The sequence below is a fragment of the Hipposideros armiger genome, unplaced genomic scaffold (genome assembly GCF_001890085.2).
Source record: "Hipposideros armiger isolate ML-2016 unplaced genomic scaffold, ASM189008v1 scaffold_461, whole genome shotgun sequence".
Lineage (NCBI taxonomy): Eukaryota > Metazoa > Chordata > Mammalia > Chiroptera > Hipposideridae > Hipposideros > Hipposideros armiger.
Genome location: NW_017731811.1, coordinates 301,183 through 322,579, shown reverse-complemented (window position 1 = coordinate 322,579; position 21,397 = coordinate 301,183). Strand labels below are relative to the sequence as shown.

At 46.4% G+C, this 21,397-nt stretch overlaps 1 protein-coding gene across 2 annotated transcripts in view; it reads right to left on the bottom strand.

Annotated features, from left to right (window-relative positions):
• Positions 1-2,203: 2,203 nt before the first annotated feature.
• USP7 (ubiquitin specific peptidase 7) overlaps positions 2,204-21,397 on the bottom strand; it is a 64,290-nt gene continuing 45,096 nt past the window's right edge. For both annotated transcript variants that reach the window (XM_019666142.1, XM_019666143.1), the window contains 21 exons: positions 18,915-18,997; positions 16,790-16,899; positions 15,098-15,254; positions 13,947-14,091; positions 13,513-13,643; positions 12,546-12,680; positions 11,969-12,070; positions 11,691-11,796; positions 10,514-10,606; positions 10,364-10,431; positions 9,793-9,893; positions 8,722-8,875; positions 8,052-8,119; positions 7,447-7,555; positions 7,275-7,352; positions 6,203-6,303; positions 5,292-5,391; positions 4,525-4,644; positions 4,253-4,324; positions 4,018-4,108; positions 2,204-3,546 (listed from right to left, as the gene is read on the bottom strand). In XM_019666142.1, the coding sequence (XP_019521687.1) occupies positions 3,440-3,546; positions 4,018-4,108; positions 4,253-4,324; positions 4,525-4,644; positions 5,292-5,391; positions 6,203-6,303; positions 7,275-7,352; positions 7,447-7,555; positions 8,052-8,119; positions 8,722-8,875; positions 9,793-9,893; positions 10,364-10,431; positions 10,514-10,606; positions 11,691-11,796; positions 11,969-12,070; positions 12,546-12,680; positions 13,513-13,643; positions 13,947-14,091; positions 15,098-15,254; positions 16,790-16,899; positions 18,915-18,997 (2,231 nt within the window). In that variant the 3' untranslated portion in view covers positions 2,204-3,439. The remainder of the gene's footprint in view (positions 3,547-4,017; positions 4,109-4,252; positions 4,325-4,524; positions 4,645-5,291; positions 5,392-6,202; positions 6,304-7,274; positions 7,353-7,446; positions 7,556-8,051; positions 8,120-8,721; positions 8,876-9,792; positions 9,894-10,363; positions 10,432-10,513; positions 10,607-11,690; positions 11,797-11,968; positions 12,071-12,545; positions 12,681-13,512; positions 13,644-13,946; positions 14,092-15,097; positions 15,255-16,789; positions 16,900-18,914; positions 18,998-21,397) is intronic.

The window sequence follows — 21,397 nt, the reverse complement described above, 5'->3', positions numbered from 1 at the left end:
ATAAAAGCGGGAAGAACAAGTCTGCACAAGCTCCTGTTCCCAGTGGCAAGGTACAGGGACGTGGGGGCTTAGTCCTTCTTTGTCCCCATCCAGCACATGAACCACCCCTGAAGGCTTCTATGAATGAAAAGGTTGGAAGCTAGAAGCCCAGTGCACTAGTGTTTTATATGTATATTCAACTCCACAACTCGGCATGGGCTACTCATAACCACCCACAAAGCAGGGAAGTCTGGTTAGAATGGCTTTATCCAACATGGTGGGTGGGCATTAGCCACCCATGGCAACTTAGCATTTAAATAAAACTGAAAGTTCACTCCCGCGACCACTGTAGGCACATCTCAGGTGCTCAGTCGCCACACTGCCTGGCAGGTTATACTGGACAGGACCGGGTTGGAACCCAAGTGCCATGACTGGCCGAAATGCTGCGGTTACCCACGCAAAAAATGGTTCTATTTTTTGGTTCTAACTTGACAGTATTTGGTTCTAACTTGACAGTATTTGTAAATATTTTCAGTGAGGGTCAAGGCCAGGCTCCGCAGGTGTTCTGATGTGCCTTTACCCCAGTGGGCCGACCTGCTGACCGGGTTGCTCCAGCCAACCAGGTGTCAATCCCCCAGACAGTTCCTTCTCCCTCTAGTCCAGGGATGAGCAAACTTGGCGACGAATTTTGCGTTTTCCTAAATGCGTTCCCAAGCTCGGCTTCCCCCGTCCACTGAGGCGTGGTCAGCAGCTGCTTTCAGAAGCCGGTGGCAGGGCTGGGGTCCCACGGAGACACCAGCACAGGGCCGGCACGCTCTTCAACTGCACAGGCGGTTTTGAACTTGAGGCTTCAGCAAACTACTTGGAAATGTCAATCCCAGATACCAACCAAATCTCGAACACTTGCCTCTAAACAAGGCAAAAGGTATGTATGAGGCAGGCCGGGGTGAAGCCCTTGCTTAGGAAGAGATGGTTCCTGACACGGCTTGTTCTCACCGCAGTGACAGAACTCCGGCCCAGGGCCACCTCTGAGGGACCCGTGTCGCAGCTGACACCACGTTTCATTACACACCCAAGCCACACCTCCCCAGCGGTGGAGACTCCATTTTTAAAAACGTAATTATGTATTTACTAGTATGGTGATACTCGCAAATACTACTGGAGACACGTGCCCCTCGCATTGCTGGATGTGGTGGTCCCCAACGTAAAGCTCTTAGAGAAACGCCAGCAACGTATTTCAAAGGCAGGCCCCAAGCTGGACTAGAAGGGACACTGGAAAGGTGCTCTAACTGCTCTTCAAGAGGTGACAGTGGCATCTAGTACTTAGTCTGCTCTTTGCATTTTGAAATGCGACTGTTTCTTAAAGCGCACTGCTTCTGTGCAGCCACGTGGGTTGGGTCCCCACAGGGCTCCATCCATCGTTCTAGGACTCGGAATTCAGTGACGAGACATCGACCCATCTTAGAGGGAGGACACGGAACATTCTCATGGGTTCAGAGTGAGCCCTTTTGAAGGGCAGGTCATCTCCATCCCTGTCCCGCAAAATCAGTTAATCAATTCGGACTCTTGACACCATAACTGGGAGTGGGTGGGAAAGAACATGCGTCATCCGCGTTGTAAAAAGTTTTTTTGTAAAAACAGTCATTTAATAACTTCAGGGAGAATGCTGTTTCAGTTACTAAGACTATTATAACCAACCCCCCTCAGCCAAAACCAAAAAAAATCAAGATGTTTATTAAAAGGTGGAGGTGGTGGTGTTATCTACGCACTGGCCAGAGGGCAGCTGTGGGGCTGTGAAAGCATGATCGTCACATGGGGTATCTGGAAAAGGAGGGACAGGGGGACAGGCCAGCCCAGAGACCAGGACCAGGGCACTGGGCGCAAGACGCAAAGCTGCCGAGGCGCCACAAGGAGGGTCACGGCCACCGGAGGGCCGATGTCCCCTGGCTGCGCTTGCCACCATTTTAATAATATTTCCAGTCATCTCATTTATACATGGTTCCCGCCTGGAAAACCTTTTATTTGTTAAGCTTAAATGAGGCTAGTAAGAAGAAAAAAGCAAAAAAAAAAAAAAAACAGCTAGAATTGTACTTTGGCAATCCTGGAATTAGTGGGGGGGATGGGGGGGATAGCTTGGCAAAACCTTGTTGTAAATGCAAAGGTCCCCCAAGCCTAATTCTGGGGAGGGCAGACATCTCCCTCAACTTCCACGTCACTCGCTGAATTACAATTTTTATAGAAAATTTTATTCAACATACAACATTTTCCAGCAAAAAGGCAATATACAGGAAGAGTTGGCGTACACTGCTGCTACAGAAACAAAAAATACTGGAAAAGGATGAAAAATAAGTGTGACCTGCTGATTCTATTTTACTGCACTCAAAACTAGACACGCAGCTGGCATTAGCTCCAAAAGAAAAGGTCGGGACTGAAATAAAACTACACACAATGAATATCAACATCCGTGAGAGTCACTTGCAGTTTTACCCAACAAAATGTCACCTCCTTCCAGCGGTAAATTGTACATATTCATTCATTAAATATACAATTTCATTTTTCCTGGTTTTTTTTCTTTCCTCTTTTAACTTTTTTACAAAGCCAACAGCTTACTAACCACTAGTGAGCATGCCCTCTTTGCTAAAAGGCTCTCCTTTATTTTGTTTCATCTGTTCCATCGTAAGGAAATTCTATTTATAATTTTTTCACCTGCTTGTACGAACTCCCGAGATCATTCAATTTGCCGAGAGGCAGCATAGTATACCTTAATTATATTTAACAGTGCTTTTCAATTTAATAAAAAGACCCCAGAATGTCTGTCCGGACTGTATTCAGTGCATCCACTTTGCAAATGGGCTGCAGAACAGCAGTGGCTGACGGAAGTGAGACGAGTTTGTTAAAAAGACCCAGGCAGCCGGGGAGAGAACCGAGGAAGGGGCGACAGGACACGCGGTGAAGGAAAGAGTGCTATTTATTAGCTTGTGAGTTTCTCTGTTTTGCCTTTACAGATGCACAAAAGGTCATTTAAAGTATAACTGAAGGAAATAGGTCAGACGAGCCTAAACATAAGACTTCCTAGCTGTGGGGTAGTGCCCAGGACCCCCAGGGAGGCAGCCAGGCACCTTATGCCACCTAGACACAGACTAGAGACCTTTTGCCAGCGCCACTCGTCCCACTAACCTCTTCTCCCGTTATGCTGACAGTTACTTTGCATTGTGGTTACCATAAAATAACTCTCATTGGCATCCAAGCTTTATAAAAACACCTTCATTTTGCTCAAAAAGGGCAGTCAATAGATACAGAGAAGCCAAACTGAACAGCCTCAACAAAATAAAATTAACACCAGCAGCAAATCCTCTTGCTGAAGACACCGGCTAGAGTGCACGTGGACCAAAGTTCTCGCTGTTAAAAAGGAGCACACACCCACGCTTGGTCCTCGCCTGGCACGCACCGGGTGAGGAAGTCAGTTATGGATTTTAATGGCCTTTTCAAGGTATGTGTAGCGACTCCTCTTTGGGGCTTTGTTGAAGTGGTCGAGCCCTAGCCACGGCCGAGGGTGAGACATGTTACCTGGTGGAGAGAGAGGCAATGAGACCACGGAGCAAACCCCGCCCAGCGCACTGGGCGTGGCCATTGTGACCCCACGCGCAGAGCTGATGCCCAGGCTGGGTTCACAGTGGAGCCGGGGCTTCTGAGCTGCACGTTCAACCTGCAGCCAAAGGCACAACACCCTGACCAGACGTCTCGGTGGCTTCTGCAAGCAGCACTGTCAGAGCCCTTAAGTCACAGAGCCACCCACGTCTCGACCTACCCACATCTCAACCCTGAACCTTAGTTCTCCTAGCCACTGTGTGATGTGTGTCACACGCTTTAATCCTTAGAATTCATGGGTTACGTTTTACAGACGAGCTAAGCAAGCCCAGGTTGTCCCGCTGTGCAAATGGAAGCGCTGGCACCTGACCCAGGGCTGTCTGCCTCCGGCCACTCGCCACCTGCTTCTCAGACCTAAACCCACACCGGCGGTGGGGGGTGGGGTCTTACCAGGTTGAGGTTCAAAGTCTTTCAAGTTTACTTCATACTCATCTTCATTTATGTACTGGTGCCGGCCCATCATCACAATGGCAAATTTAAACTAAAAGACAAAAATGAAAACTCCTCCATCAATTCTGGATGTCAGCACAACTTGCACCTCTAGCAGAAAAGGCGAGACTGTTTTACTCGTCAAGGTTCCAGCATGCCGCCCGCTGAAGGACTCTTGAGGTGCAGAAGTGCGTACCTTTTCAAACTCCTTCTCCTGGATGTCGAGCAGACTCTGAATCCGCTTCATAACTTCTCTGAAATGCTCACCCTGCAAACAGGAAAGGACGTGAGTGCTCACTCATGAGTGACACACCATGGCAGCCCCTCACGGCTCACGGGGACACCACCAAAGCCCACTATCTGCACGCCGAGGCGGGAAACCAGATTTTTAGCAACGCTAATCCAAAAGCGATAGGCGGCTTTAAGTTTTGACACACTCTGCTCAACCTGTTACCACAAAAACCTCACCTGGTGTATCCTCAGCAAAAACGGGATTCCAAACGTTCCAAACACCTCTTTGTGGAAATGTGCCACTGTAATGAGCATCTCGTTTTCCTTGTCTATGTCTACCTGGTCCAAAGGTATTTCCTAGGGACACAAATTTAAACACAGGGTTGAGTAAAGAAGTTAATGCAGACCAAATGCCACGTTTTAATTCTGACTTGCTCCTTCAATGAGGAAGTTAGGTCATATTTTGCCAAAATGCCATGTTTGAACTCTTAGAATAAGAGTTCAGAGCCAGGAGATATCAGTTTTCTTAAAACACTGGGTTTTAAGACACCAAATAATAGATTTTTCCAGTTACTGTGGACATTTCAGCAACTCTAAAATCAACAGGGACCCAAAGTTTCTGATTAGATTTGCTTGGTGGTGCATATTTAAAATTGATTTCCAAGGACAAAAATAGTATGAGTCTACTTAGATGAGGTGCCCGGAGTAGTCCCATTCAGAGAAAGAGAAATGGTGGCTGCCAGGGACTGGGGGAGGGAGAGTGCCGAATGGGTATGGAGTCTCAGCTGGGGAAGATGAAGAGACTGTGGCCATGGCCTGTGGTGACGGTTGCTCAACAGGGTGAATGCACTTAATGCCACTGAACTGTACACTTAAAAATGGTTAAAATGGTAACTTTTACATTATGTATATTTAAACACAATGAAACAACTGAGCAAGCGGCCGACAGTTGCCCACCCCCGAGGGCTAGGATCGCTCCCTGGTGCCAAGAGGGGGGCAGTTACCTCTATTCGAAAGGTTCTACTCGTCGCAGGAGATAAACATTCTAATAGTTCATCTTCTTGGTGCACACCAATAATTTTGTAGCTTACAATTTCTAGCAGCCTGTACAAAACAAGGGGGAGGGCAAAAGGTACAAATTCATGTGGGAAAAACACGTCTGATGACTGGTTTCCTAGAAAGACAGTCTTTATTATAAAGCTACCATGATTTCTTGGGTTCTTTCTTTTTAATAGATTTGAAATGTCAAAAGCAGATACCATGCTGTCAGGTGGTCCCCCTCGGAGCATGGGACTAAAGGGGTGAGGACCACCTGCAGGACCCCGGGAAGCCACATCTCCTGGGACTGCGTGTGTCTTCCCTCCAGTGGTCCCAAACTAGGCAGGGCTTGTGGTCTTTTTCTCTTACCCTTTCGAGAACAGGTAAAAAGGTCTCTGTTTCTTTTTAATATTAGAAAGGAAACACTCTGGGAACCAACAGCCCCATGGGCTGTTTTGTTTTGCAAGCTGACTGTAAGGTGACGGGGTAAGAACAGAGCCCAACTGGTTATCACATCTGAGGCTTCTTCCTACGGCCTGAATGCTGGCTGAAGGGATCAGAAGTGGCTTCGTTTCTCAAATACAATCAAGGCATCGCCTTCCAGTTTCGGGTATCATTCTACTGGAATCACACCCTTCCTCTGCTTGGCTTTTCTACCTTCATCACACTTTTAACTAACACCAGGAGACAGGGACGGGAGGAGGAAAAAACGGCTCAGTTGTGAAATACGTTAAAACTGCTGCAAAAGACAGGCTGGGATGAGTTCGGCAGCAACACATGTCAGTTCTGGCTGGGTTCAATCTCCACGGGGGCAGCTGCAGACCCGGGCTAGTCCCCGCGCCGCCTGCCAGCCTTCCGGCTCCAGGAAGGTACTTGCCTAAGTTTCCCTGATGCCTTCTCCCCAAGCTCGACAGCCTTTTTACATTCTTCTAACAGGTCCCGGACACATCCGTGCTTGTCTGGATATAGTGTTATTTCCTAAGGAACGACAAGATGAAATAAATGCTTTAAAGAAAACATAAAGGGTCTGCTACAACAAACCAATTTTGCTTGGAGAGAGAAGAAAACGACAAAAAAAAACGTTTTCCCAATTGTCACTAGCCTCCTACTCTGACGCCCCCTAATTTGTGAAGTCACTCAAACTATCTGCCCAAACCCAAGACCCACGCAGTACTGAGAGGACTTTTAAAAATGCCACTTTAAATACAAAAAGTGTGCTGTTTACAGGACAGCATCTCTGGAAATGATCGCCCTGCACGGTCACCTATCTACAAGCCTTCCCAATTCTCAGCACAGTGAAAAAGGCGGCGGATTACTCCAGGCCATGAGGTGGGCTTTATCATGTTAGCCTGATCACCTCCACACAGGGGAGGCTGTCTATGGCACATGGCTCCAATATCTCCGCAAACTGGCAGTGCATGAAAAGTACAAGACTTGAAATCCCAGTGGGTACGGGCTTTCTAGAAAAACCACTCGGAGTGTGACGGGACACGTCTTCTGTGCGCAAGAAGCGTAAGAGCTGGCGCGACCTGCGTTAGTAACGTCACAAGCAAGCACCCCGTGGAGTCAGTGTCTGTCCACTCTGCTCGCAGGCCGGCTGCTCTCACTGAGGCCTGGCCAAGGCAGAAATGGTGCGAGAAAAAACACTGCCCTGGCCAAGCACCCGTGCACTAACTTAAGATGTCCAAGTCGGTAAGAAAAGAATTCCTGGAGGCAGCCGACATTGTTATTCACCACCCCCCCAGGGCTCGGAGGTGGTGACGGCGGGGACACAGAGCTCACCACCCAGCCACCATGCCCGTGTTCTCAAACTCTGAGCTCAGGGGCCTGTAACACGCTGGCACTCACTGTACTTTCTTTTGTTGTTTTAGTTTTCAAGGTCTGGGGAGACAGAAACAAGAAGCAAGCTCCAATACAAATAAAAATGTGTACCATTAAAAAAAACTTACCTCTTCCCTAAATTGGCTGTTTAACCATATACACTTAAAACTTCGCCTGTTTTCAAAGTCTGTGATTTTCATCTTAAGCTATCAAGAAAAGAGAAACTCGTTTTAGATACGCTTCTGCAAAAACCCAAGCCTTTTCTTTATTACCCATGGTTACATTAATTTGGACTCATACCTGCTGATAGTAAAGTTTCTTAGGTTGTCTAGGCTTGAAGAATTGTAGAAGATCTCTTAAAGTACCTTCATAATTATGTCTAAGAGGATTACCTGGGCCATCCCTATAACTACACAAGAAAACAGCATATAAATAAATGACTTGTTTATTGGCCTAAAACAAATATCTGAGTGAGCAGAAAAGCAACCACAGGCCTTACACCTAGACTTGAAGTTTGGACCTGGCACAGGGTTTCACTCTAATGTTCCTATTTCCCAGGTCCTAAGTCCCTCTGGCTGTCACACCTCAACGTTCGCTGCAATGTAACACAGCACACAGAAGTCTGGCTGGGACAGACCCAGCTGGACACGGGGGGATGTATTCATTGATGATGTATCTATATCTAAAGTAAGTCTGGCTTTAGATGAGGCTGCCAATTATTTTGACATCTCGAAGTAGTGTGGTCAAGCTATGAGTGGTGACAATTCTATATCTGAAACTAAGCAAGACATGGCATGTCAGGTGAAGTGGCCAACTACTTATTAAAATTAGTTCCAAGATGTTTGGATGAACTATGGACGGCATGCACAACGACGGAACACCGAGTGCCTGTGAGTGTGGCTTACCCTTGAGACTTGAAGAACTGAAGCAACATCGGGTCGGTGTTAAGCCTCTGTGCAACTGTCTTTGCGACCTGAGGAAAGGGAATGGAGCGGCCGTTAGAGAGGAGGTTCACATCTGGGGGAATGAACTGAAATTTGCTTACAAACTTCATCATTAATTATCTGCTTGATATGCCTAAGGAAAGGTGTTGTGAGCGGCCTGAATTTAAACGCCCTAGGAATTTACTGTCTAAAAGGAATCAGGTGTATCACCATGGAGTAGCTTGCCTGAGGAAGGTAACTTTTAAAAGATGAAGTCTATAGATTTTTCACTTTTGTTAGTGAAGTCTATGATTTTTTTTATTTTTTGGTGATTTTTTTTTTTTAATGGTTCACACTTGGCATGCAAAGGCACGGTTATCGCTATTATCTCCGACACCGAACTCTGCAGGGGTAGAGAGGTACAGAGCACAGGTAGACGTGGTCGTGGATGAGGGAGGGGGCGGATGAGGGGAAAAAGGGCTTTTGGTCCCATGGCAAACTTAGCACCAGCCCACTTCAGCCAGGAGTTTCCTCAGATAGCAGGACTAACCCCTCCTCCTGAACCATATCCATTCGACAGTCTTGTCAGAATTAAAAAGAACTTGATCTTTCTGGTGTGGAATCTGTAGGGAGTAGAACATTTATCAAATACCTGAAAATAATTCATTCTATTTGATAACGTGACCACAAATCCAGGATCGTTAGGGATTGTCTTATCACAGAAAATGACATCAACACGGTGGTAGAGGTCTCTGAAATATTCTTTTGCGGTGGGTAATTCACTGTTATCATTTTCAGGGTCATCCCTGGGGGGGGAGGGGGGGAGAAAAAACAGTTTGTAGGCTGAATCCAAGCCCAGGCCAGGGGTCATCATCTCTTACGCAACAGTGACACCATCAGGTGTGGATCTAAACTCAGACCACATTTTAGAAAACTCGGGGTCTGCCTGCCCAGCTGCCTTTGTAAGCCAGGCACAACGGGGAAGCACTCGTGGACATGAGTCGTGCTCTGAGCCCTGCTCAGTGCTGACTGCTTCCCGTTCTGGATCTCAAAGCCAAACCAAAGCAGTGCCTCTCCCCTTACAGACCAGGGGAAGGACTCGGATGGATGAGAGCCCACACAGCTGGCTCGTGGCAGAGCCTCCTCTGACCAGGAGGCTCCATGTTCATGCTGAGGCCATAGGACTGAGCAGTCACTGAGCCTAAAATACTGACTGCCTGGTCCTCACCACAAAAGCGTGCCAGGCTCTGCTCTCGGCCACTGCGCTCCTTGGTCTGCTCATAACCTGTGCCAGGATCGCCCTTGGCCAGATGCTTCCAGTGCAAGGAAAAGGCAGGATCAAGCTGCTCTCAGACACTAAGTGTCTAGGACCGCAGGCCGACTGCTTTTACACGCAGACAGATTTAAATCAATTACCTAAGTGGGTGCATTCTAAGACGTTCCCTATGTTTTAAGGGAAGGAAAAGAATTTTGCTATTCCATAAAGACTTCCTGCCATCCCGCTAACAGTGATCATGCTCACTGTAGACATTTTTAGGAAATTAGAGTGTTAGATGACGAAAATGTTCACCACCCCCCTAATTCCAAAACCCAGACATGGCCAACTTCTGCCAGCATTCAAAACGTGACTTGGGGTCTAGATATTTTGTTTCCTGTTATAGGACTTAATGAAGAAAACTTCTGATGTTAGCACCAAATGATAAATCCTTCAAAAAGCACGTACTTCTGAAACACTATAATGTCACCATCCATGAGTTCATCGAGGGCTTTATCAAGAGACACGTCATAATCCTGAATTCTCTCTGTTAAATTCGGTTTAACTTCCTAGAGTAAAAGATGTGAAACGGTTACAATGCAATGCCTGGCTAGTATTTAATACGGCTAATTCTATCAGCTCTCCATTTTTAATAAGTTAAAAAGCTAATGTGGAATATTAATATCCTAAAGATGTAATGATCACTGATCGATCCTCAACTGGTAAAAATCACAAATCTACAAATACTATCCTCAACTCAAGGTCGCCTAAGGCCCCCAACTCAGCTGTAGATGTTACATGTACCAAATTCAGGGCTACCGAAATAAGCAACAAAACCCCTCTCCAACCCACTAACAATATACTGATTATGGAAAAAGAAATGATTTACAAATACTATCCTCAACTCAAGGTCGCCTAAGGCCCCCAACTCAGCTGTAGATGTTACATGTACCAAATTCAGGGCTACCGAAATAAGCAACAAAACCCGTCTCCAACCCACTAACAATATACTGATTATGGAAAAAGAAATCATCCAAACCTCATAGAGGATAAGGCTAGTATCCTGGATAAATCCTGCTCTGTCACACATAACTGGGAGCAAGTCACCTGGGAGAAAGAAAAGAATCCAAAGCTATAATACATCAAGACTTGAGCAAAACAGACTCAGAAGGTGAGAGCGGGGACTTACGTATTTTACAGGATATCGGCGTGTAGATGTGCCCACAGTAATTCAAGCTCCGCGTTTTGGGATCATACATCTTCAAAAATAACATCACATCATCTACAAGGTTCGTGAACACGGTGTTAGGACCTTAATGCTCAGTACAATGTAAAAAAAATTGCAACAGTAAACGTAGTAAGTCACCGAAATGAGAGCTTACAGAACCTAAGAGCTACTATGTCAGGTGAGGTTTATTCAAGAGGCTGACCGTGACTGCAGCACCAGTCCAACCATCAAACGCCTGGGAAACGTTAACACGTGAGGCAGTGAAGATGCAATCAGGCGCAGTGGTTTTAAGAAACCTAGTTTCAAGACCTGGTACTAACTAGCTGCCGAGTGTTATCATGGGAATGTATGTTAATGGTTGGATGTCTTCATGAGAGAAGCGACCACTTGTAGCACTAAAAATCGATCATTTTATAGCAAGCGTCAGCAAACCCTGACCCACCTGTTTTGTAAATAAAGTAGTGCTGGAATGCAGCCAGAATGATCATTTTTACACCCCCGGCCACTTTCATGCCACAGTGGCAGACAGAGACATACGGCCCACAAAGCATAAAATACAGCTGACCCTTCAACAACGAGGGGGTTGGGGGCGCCGACCCCTGGGCACAGTAAAAAATCTGTGTATAACTGTTGACTCTACAAAAACTTAACTACTAGGTAATAGCCTACTGTTGACTGGAAGCCTTACCGATGGCATAAACAGCCGATTAGCACATATTTTGTATGTTGTATATAATATATACTACATTCTTCCAATAAAGAGAAAAAGGTTATTAAGGAAATCATAAGAGAAAATATATTTACAGTACTTATTTTTAAAAATCTGCGCATAAGTGGGCCCACGTTGTTCAAAGGTCAACTGTATTTACTACCTGGCCCTTGACAGAAAAGCAATGAGTCACAAAACACAGGGGCCAAGATTAAAGATGGAACGTGACGTCTCAACACTGCCAAGTCACCACAACCCATGGTCAGTTTTACTCGACTTCATCAAGAAGCCTTGACCACGGTAGGGGTTTAATGAGCATTTTTGGGATTAAGATTTCTTTGCAAGAGAAGAACGCTGAACCCCGTGTGTTAGAACCATGGTCCAGGGATCCACCGCTCTGAAGGCGGCTGGCGGCTGGCAGACACTTACGATCTTTATCAAACTTGGGTAGTGTTGCTCCACTAGCAGCCAGCTCCGGGTCAACTGTTTCCAGGAATATTGTCCAAGGGTTTTCATTATCACTGAGTTCAATCATCTAGTTCCAAGAGAGATGCTGATTTTAGAAAATGGCAATGGCTAAGTGAGAATTAAAAAAGTGTACTCAAGCACTGAAGAAAACGTCCAATTCTATGGAATTGGACCGAAAGGGCGACAAGCTGCCGTACCGACTGCAGGGCACAGAGATGTGTGACTGCACACACACTTACTGTTTTATTGCCGTCTGCCTCATTATCTAACATTGCTGGTCGTTTGGTTCCATTGCTCCTGGCTTGCATGGGCCATAATCGAATCTGATCTTGTGGAAATCCCTGGGGGATGGGATTTAAACTTAAATTACTCCAAACAAAATCAGCTCACATTTTAATTCTGTATCACTGTGAGAAGTCTATGATTATAAGAAAATCCTAATTACAGCGTTCCCTGCTGATTTGGACAACAGTGACCTGCCTTCAGATCACCAGTATTCTGAGGCTTGAGTGTCCATTTCACAAACAAAACAAAACAAACAAAGGAAAAGAAAGGGGGAGGGGTGCAAAGGAGAAGATTCACGTTCACAGTCAGCAACTTGGAGCCTTCGGTGCCGATCTGCTGAAAGATTAGGTCAAAGGGCAGAAACAGGCACAGCCCAGAGGACAGGAGCTCAGGTCACTTGCCTCGCTTCTCCAGCAGTGCCCGGACACGGCGCGGCACCCACCCAAAAAGGTACTATCTAGTCCAGTTGTAAAGAACGAGGGTGGAACTTGGAAGTCAAAATAAGCCGTCAGCAGAACGACTGGCACTCACCATGGTCTGAGAGAGGTTCTGGACAAATTCAGCAAGTGAGGAGTTTTTCAGTACTTTGAACACAGTATATTTCACTTTTTCTTCATCGTACATATCATTTCCCTGATGGCCACAAAACTGGTCCTCTGCAACTATCTGAAAATATGCACAAAAATACAGAACAATTGACATACAAAGTAAAACGAGACCGCGCTGATCAGGACTACGTTCAAATAGTAAAATGCTAAAAACAACCAGTCTTCTGCTTCTGTGAGTCTTCTTCAGAAGACCCAAGGAGAAAAGAATCAAAATGACCAAGAACTAAATCAGGTATTTACTCAGAAAAGACAAAAACCTGCATTTCCACGCAGCCACTCATAACCTATCTATCAGCATTAGCTAGCAATCCACCACTAATCACCACTAATATGTGTGGTGATCTCCACATATTATAAAGACAGGATGCACAATGCACCTCTTCCCAGGTAGTGACCTTGTTAAAACGACGCCTGTGTTTCCTAATAACACCACTGAATCATACACCAAACCCATGCGGAAATCCATCGCCCCCGCTGGCCTCTCCCACCTTCTCCATCCTGTGTGTCATGCTTTCCACAGCCTGGCATGCCACCGCCCGCGCCCCACCTGGACTGCGCTCCCCCTCCTGCCAGGAGCTCTCCCTTCCAATGCCCCCTCCATCGAGGCCCTCACCTCTCTAATCCCCTCTGCACTTTTTATAAACATTCTGTCAGGTGTCCTGAATGCTTCTCACGTCCAAGTCCTTGCCCTGAACTCGAGTGCATATTCCCAACAGTCACGGAACCGGCCCAAGCAGTCACTCAGTTAAAGACGTTCCCCAAGTAATCCCTGATTTGTCAACAGTCACTCTGAAACAAGCCCAAGTTCATCCGAGCCCGGAGCAGCGCTGCTCTCAGCAGGCGCCTGGAGCCCCGCCCCCCTGAGGGTCACTCACGGCGGCTGAGCTGACCTGCACTTGCATATAGAGATGGGCTTCCTGCCGCTCCTTCCGCTTCTGGGCTTCGATCCTTTTCTCTTCTTGTAATCGTTCCACCAGCTGCTGAGGAATATCATGGTCCGTGACAGCTTGTAACACCTCACCTGCGGGACAAATGCATCTTCATTCACCTGTCACGTTCTACGTCCCCCTACTTCGAAGGCCCCAATTTTATGTCATCATCAATACAGCAATCTAGTCAAAAGAAATTATTTGGAGTCCACGTCAAAGCCCAATCCACCTTACTTCTAGATGTTGTGAATAAGGCAAAAGCAGCACAAAATGTGTTTGGACAAGAGACACAGCTCAGGTCCACTGTAACGTGGCCTAAAACACCATGGCAACGATTCATGGTACGACTGTGACACTCATCCCAGTGCAGAGCTTAAGAGAACGCCTCTACTCACTCAGCTTTGACTCCCGGATATAAACCAACATGTACGCGTTCGTGCAGTGCCGGACGGAGAGGTCGTCGTCGTGCCCCCCGTAATTGTGCTCGATCGCTTCTTCTTTCGTACACCTCGACACCACATCATCATCAAATTTACACCACTGGACAGGAGAGCAACAAGACATGAGCAGAGAGAAAGCACTCTGAGACGCGCACAAACCATCAGGCAGCGTTTCTCTAAAGTACATCATCGGAGGCTGTGCTGGACCAGACTCCGCCTCAGGCATCCCTCTGATAACAACTCACTAGTCCTTCTGCCTTCCTCCATCCCTATTCCCGGGGAATTGCTAACACTCATCCATTGGCAATTTCTGTACTCTACTCAGCCCATTTTCAACTTAGGTTCCATCTGCCAACACTACAGCGCTTTACAGAATTAAGAACGCCATACCCACCTAATTCAGCTAGTCAAGTTGGAATTTTATGGTGGGGTCATATGGTGTGGTCAGTAAAATCAAATGGGATATTTTAGCCCATCTCATGATATATTACCACAGCAAGTAAGGACCTAACTAAAGAAAAAGTCAAACTTGTACGTAGTTATTTTGCAATCTCTTTGTCGTGACTGAGTCATTTTAAATGGCACTCAATCCCAGTTAAAGGCTCCCCCAGCTCGGGCGCTGTGGGGTTCCCCTCGCATGGGCTTCGCTGTGTTCCTCACTGGCCCTATTCTCCTGGTCGCTGACGCTGCTGGGTGATGATTACGTGATGAGACCCACGTGAACCAGGGGAAGATGGGGCATTCCACACCTGGACAACGGGGCATGTGGATGCCATGCAACCGACGCTGCCCCCCCACCCCGCCGGCCCAGGCTGTGGATAATCATTCTGTTGTTATTCCAAGTGGAAAATAAGTGCCTCATATTAGATGTAAAGGGATTCTGTAAGGCCCAATGTTCAATGCTAACAGAGAGATACACAAAGTGTAAGTGCTAATTTACTATTCACCTTTAAAGTACCAGCAACAGATACATAGCAGAACATACAGATCAAGCTGAGGCCAGGGAGCACTCCCTCGCTACCAAGGCCGTGAGGCAGGAACAGGGAAAGGTTGAGGCTGGGTGAGTCCCCTGCACAGCACCACACCCAACTCCGCCCCGCACTTACTTTGCCGTCCCCTTTGGGGTTCAGATAAACCACATAATGTCCACCATGATTATCTCCACTATGAACCAGGACTGCGTGAAGAATATAATTTGCAGGGTCCTTAGGATCTGTTTTTTGCAAAAATTCATCGAGTGGTAACTGTTCGGGGAACTCAAACCTATTAAAAAACATTTTTAAAGAAATCCAGGTTGCATTTACATGTAAAATATTTCACCCTTAGGCTTTATTTCTTGCTACACCTTTTAATTTACTGGCTCATCTTTATTTAGAAAGGAAGCATGAATTTGACTTGGGAGGCCCTATCAACTACTTCTGAGGCAGCTCCTACACGTTAGAACAAATTGCTTCTGCGTCAATACAAAATTTGAAACGAAATATGAGAAAAATGCCTATAAAGCACTGAGATACCTAACAAAATTTTAAATTCAAGGATATGACAGCAGTCTTGTAACACACACACACACACACACACACACACACACACACAAGCTGTGACCTTTCTAGGCTGTAAATGATTTCCGAATGTGTTAACTAATGGATAGCTCTGAAGGTGCAGGGCTGAGACCACTAAGGGTGTCCTGCAGGTTTCAGAAACGTAGAACAATCAAATTTGGAGAATAGGTAAAAAAGAACCATCGCCCTGTGGTTTCTAAAGACACCCTGAACCCTACCGGTTTTTAAATTATTGGCTCCATAAACATTTTAATTACACTGTCACCAGGAGCGCGGTCAGAGGCAGGAAGGAAGTGAGGTGGGCAGGTGAGGACTGCGGTGTGGGGCGGCGCATGCGCACTGACTGAGCCTGAAGGGGCGGCCCCAGCAGCGCCCCCAGGAATTCTGGCCCAGTGTTGACAAGCGTTCTGAATTCCTAAAAGATACCAGAAATCTGGACTTTTATGTGAAATCATGTCATTTTTTTTCAATGTTGGCAACTAGCTCCAATAAAAATAGAAACAAAACCAAAGTAAGGATCCAACAAAACACTAGCAGGGTGGACTTTTAGTCTGCAGGGTGTGGGCCTGTTGGAGACCATTTCTTATATAGTCCACAGTAAAGGGCGACAACGTAAAGGGTGAGCTGGTGGCAAGGAATCAGATTGGCGCATGGTCTCCCTCGGGTTTGAAAGGTGGCTGACCAACCACCTGGTGCTCAAACTAATCAGGATAAGATGTCTGTATTCTTAACCAGATAAAGTAGTATGTAGGATCATTCTCGTATCTGGTATTTAAAGAATCTGGAGTACACCTGGAATGGGGCACACACGCACACCTACTTCAGCATTTCTGGGAAGTACCACACTGTGGAAGTCAGCACTAACTGAGAGATGACCAAATAGTGGAGAATCCTATTTAAACAAATACAATATGCAAGCCTACTCCTGCGGTCATCTACATTGGTGGCTGCAAAGCCTGTAGAGCAGAAAGAGCCCTCTCCTCGGGGACTTCAACCTGCCAAGACGTGGAGGGGCCGGGGTTCCTTGAAAAAGGGAAATACGGAAGGAGCCGCCTCAAAATCCAAGTGAAATCACCTCTTTAAAATTACAGTTCTTGAACACCTAGGTAGAAGGAACGCCTCAATAAATCAGAGATGAGCGCGAAAATAGAAATAAAGACTAAACAAAGCACCGAGATTAACCCCCTAAAAATTCAGATGACGGTTAAATCTTCACTTCCACACCCCATTCTAGATTACCTATCATTGATCTTGATATTTTGGTCCGTCTGAGGGTCATACATAAATCTCATCAGTTGTAGATGTAACACTGGTGGCAATGTTAGGAATTTCACACCTTTCTCTGCTTCCTGAATGAACATTGAAAAAGAAATGCAAATTTAGTTCACCATTACTTATTTCTTGAAGCAATGAAAGCAATAGCGTTTCAGCAAGATTGGAACTTGGTGGGGACTTCCGGTGGGGAGAGGCGGGATTTAGGTATTCATCTACAATGCCCGTAAAATGCTGTTTAAATCTGTATCAGGTTTGCTATTAAAATAATGCTGCGACAGCTTGTATATGAGAGACGTCCCCTTATTTTGGATTCTATTCTAGCTTGGTATCCAGCAATAGGGAAATAGCTGATTAAAGCTTAGTCACTTGCTGGTGTATTATACAGTCATCAAACCCTATGAAAAATATTGAGAAACACAGAAAAATCACTAACTGGAAAAGCTATGATTACAACCATGTATGCTTAGGTGTGCTTATGGAGCACCTGGACAGAACAGGCGCAGACAAACACAGCTATGCTCAGGAGGACTCTCAGTGACCCGCTTCCTTTCCCTGGACTTTTATGATTTTACTTAAGAACACACATGTGGAACACACCCTCAGTGCTTGCTGTCCAATCCCACTTCTAAACAATGCTGAGTCGGTATCAGCAAGGCCCTCTGACCATCAACAGGGCCTTTCCCCAGTTACTGCCAGCCACTGTGCTACAGGACCACACCCTCCCCCACCCTGACCCCCAACTTCCAAACACGGCTCCTCTGGAGGCACCTGTGGTTCTACAGCTCTCACACCCTTCTCTATCTCTGCTCCACCTCAGCCAATTCTTTTTTCCTCACTAAAATAAGCCTTCACGAAACTCAACCAGTACCAGTCCACCAGCGGCCCTCATCGGGCAGTGTTTCCAATCCAGACCTTCCTGCTGAGTTTATCTCCAACACCTGCTAGGGAACGTCCACCTAGAGGAACGGGTGGCTGTGACAAGGAACACCTATTTGACAATGTTCTATGATGCACATTAGTCTAGTCAAGATGACAGGGTAACTGGAAAGAAAAATGCAAATCCCAGGAATCTACCACCACACAAAAGAATGGCATGGGCTCAATACAACTTAAACTAATAATAAAAGAACCGTGTTTCTCCACCACTGTCCATTGAGACTATGATTCTAAAATACGCACTGCTTGCACAGACCCCAAATGCCCACTGTGGATAAGGACCACTCTTCTGAGTTGATGACGCGCCTCCTAGCACATCCAGCTGCGTGTCTGCAGAGTGACTTTCTGATCTGCACCTTGGTGCCCTGAGTGGCCTAACCGAGCAGGAGAGCAGATCTGCGGCCCACTGCGAAATGGTACATTAGCACCACGAATCATCCACTAGCAGGCTGCTAAACACAAGACGGTCGGAAGAACTAGGAATCAGTTGAGCCAATGAGTCATGGTTATGAGGGTGCAACACAGACCCCGGATGGCCGGACTCATCGGGAGGCTGCAGACCCGCCCCCAGCCTGACCAGCAGCCAGGAGCTGGCCACCGTTTCCCAATGCTCACTGCTCTGCCGGAAGCCCACCCGAGGGACCACGTGAGAAACAAGCAGGGATCCAAGTGCCACGGAGCAAAGAAAGAAAACGCACTCCTCATTCTATAGCGGCCATGATGCTCAGGAAACTGTCCCTCCACCACCACCAGCTGAAACCAGAGCCCACGTGACTAAGACATTCTAAGCACGAGGAGGAGAACTGAGGAGAGCCCCCTGCACTGACACCAGTAAGGGGGGAAAAGAATGATGGGTGAAATGGAACTAAGTCTTCAACACAGGGACAGAGCCTCAGATGTGCCGGGGACGGCTCCGCTGCACTTCCATTTCCTGCTGACACCTCCGCCACCTTCCCGTTCAATCCCACCAGCGACACACTCAGGGCTCTCTAAAAATACAAAGTCCTGACTAAACAATAAAGTCCGTTTGAGTTCTAAATACTAGCAGCGTATGAAAAGGAACAAGTTACATTGTTAGTTCACAGTTAAGCAAAATATTTGAGAGTAAAGTGAAATGCTACAATGGGGTCCTAATACAAAATGTCCAAGTTACCTGCAAGCCGTGCTCCCCGGCGTCGTATTTGTTGTCACCATCTAGTTGTTCTACTGCCACATAATCCACAAATGATTCAAATACTTTAAGGAGAGAAAGGAAAAAGTCAGCCAAAGTTATCAGTGAAGCTTTGATTATACGTAACACAGCCAACCCGGTACACTGAGGAATGCCAGGGTAGGGAAAGTCGTGTGGCCGTGAGCGTGAATTCAGCCTTGACTCGAGATGAGTTACACGTGCCACCCACTTTCACTGATCCAGCAAAGGTGTGAACTCTATGCACACTGACACGGTTTCCTAAGTGTGCTGCAAATGACAACATGGAGCCAATGTTTTAACAACTTGAACAAAACCAAGTAACATTAAACAACAAATCGTGACCGCAACACTTATTATAAAGCTACAAGTATTAAGACAGTGGAGAAAGGGGGCAGGAAGGCGGGGGCTGAGAGGGGAGGGCACACAGGGAGAGGCTGGTAAAGGGTCAACTTTCAGTGGTAAAGCCTGTCTAAAGCGTGGGGCCTGGAGTTGATAACACCACATTGTACCGAGGAAATTTGCTAAACTTCAACGTTCTCACCAAAAAAAAAAACAAAAAAAGGGTATGTGAGATGATGAATGTGTTCATTAACTAGATGAAAGTAATATTTTTATAAGGTATATGTATATCAAGTTAATTACAACGTACACTTTAAATATCTTATAATTGTCAATTAAACCATAGCTGAGCTTTAAAACAACAAACGAACAAACAAACCAAAAGACAATGCGGAATTTACCCGAGGCCAACCAACAGACCAGGAGGAAGAGTCTAGAAACAGACATACACACAAATATGACTGGCTGACTGCTGACCAAGGTGGACTGCAGGGCAATGAGGAAAATGTGGTGGGTCCACCTGGTATCCATGTGTGTGGGGTGGGGGTGGAAAGCAATCTCGACATCCTACTAACTGCAAAGAACCATTCCAGGTGGACTGCAGATAAACAGAAAAGACAAAACAGTAACAGAAAAGAGTATCCTATGACTTCAGGGTAGTTGTTCTTAGGACACAAAAAGGAAAGACTGCTACACTGGAGATAATTAAAATTATGAAATTCTGTTCAACAAATGGCAATATTAAAAGTGTGAAAAGGCAAGCCCCACACTTGGGGGTGGGGGTGGTGAGCTCAGCAATCCCACCTAGAACTAGGGTTCAGAGTAGAGAACTCCTCCTCTGGTTGAGACGGAGTGAGAGGAACCAGACATGCTCTCCTGCACCGAGCAAGTCAAACACTGGACAGGATGGAAAACAGCTGTCCACAGTCCAGACAGCAGGCAGTGGTCCCGGAGAAGGCCCTTCCCGTGCCCCGGCTGCTGGGCAGGAAGAGAAACCCAAACGGGGTCCCAGAGTGTCCCCGACAGACTGAGTAGACAGTGGTGGAGACTCTGCGGGACTGGAATCTGCAGGACAGAGTGCCCAGAAGGAGGAAGCTGCACAGGAAGAGAGCTCCAAGGATTTCCAGAGGGTTCTCCTGGAGCCGTCATCAGTGAGTAGAGCGCGGAAACCATCAGAGGCGGGGGAAAGAACCACCAAGGGTGGGTGTGTGCGCGCATTGGGGAGAAAACACTCCCAGGGCTCACATTAACCTGGGAATAGTCCATGTTCCCTCCAGCCACCGTGGAAAAGAAAAGCCTCATAAGACATGGGATTTCAGGCTGGCTGAAAACTCAAAAACTGCTGCCTCAGCTGTGGGGACAAATTAGCCCTGCACTAAAAACTGTTACACTTCTACCTGACAAAGCTTAAAAGTAACTCTCGAAAGAGCCAAATTATTTCCAAGTAACTTAACTGTGCCCCAGAACAAAGGTTAAAAACATCCAAAACCCAACAAGATAAAAATCACAATGGCTGTTATGGAAATCAGTATGGAGGTATCTCAAAAAACTGGAAATGGAGCTACCGAATGACCCAGCAATTCCACTCTTGGGTATCTATCCAGAGAAACCCAAGACGCTAATTCGAAAAAATATATGTACCCCTATGTTTATTGCGGCGCTCTTCACAATAGCCAAGACTTGGAAACAACCGAAATGCCCATCGGTAGACGACTGGATTAAGAAACTGTGGTACATGTATACAATGGAGTATTACTCCGCCATAAAGAAGAATGAAATCGTAACATTTGGGACGATATGGATGGACTTAGAGACTATTAAGTGAAATAAGTCAGTTGGAGAAAGACAAATACCATATGATTTCACTTATATGTGGACTCTAAAAAACTGAATGGGCGAGGAAAGTGAATAAAGGTGGTCTCAGAGATGTGGGGGTGCAGCTGATGGCTGTTGGTTGGGGGGTGGGGATGAGGGAGAGAGGGAGGGGGCTGGGCAGCATAAATACGCAGCTGCACTGTTGTCATGGGGACATGGGGGACAGTTCAAGGAATGTAATTGATAATGTTGTGAATATTTTGTAGGGTGTCAGGTGGTCACATGTCTTG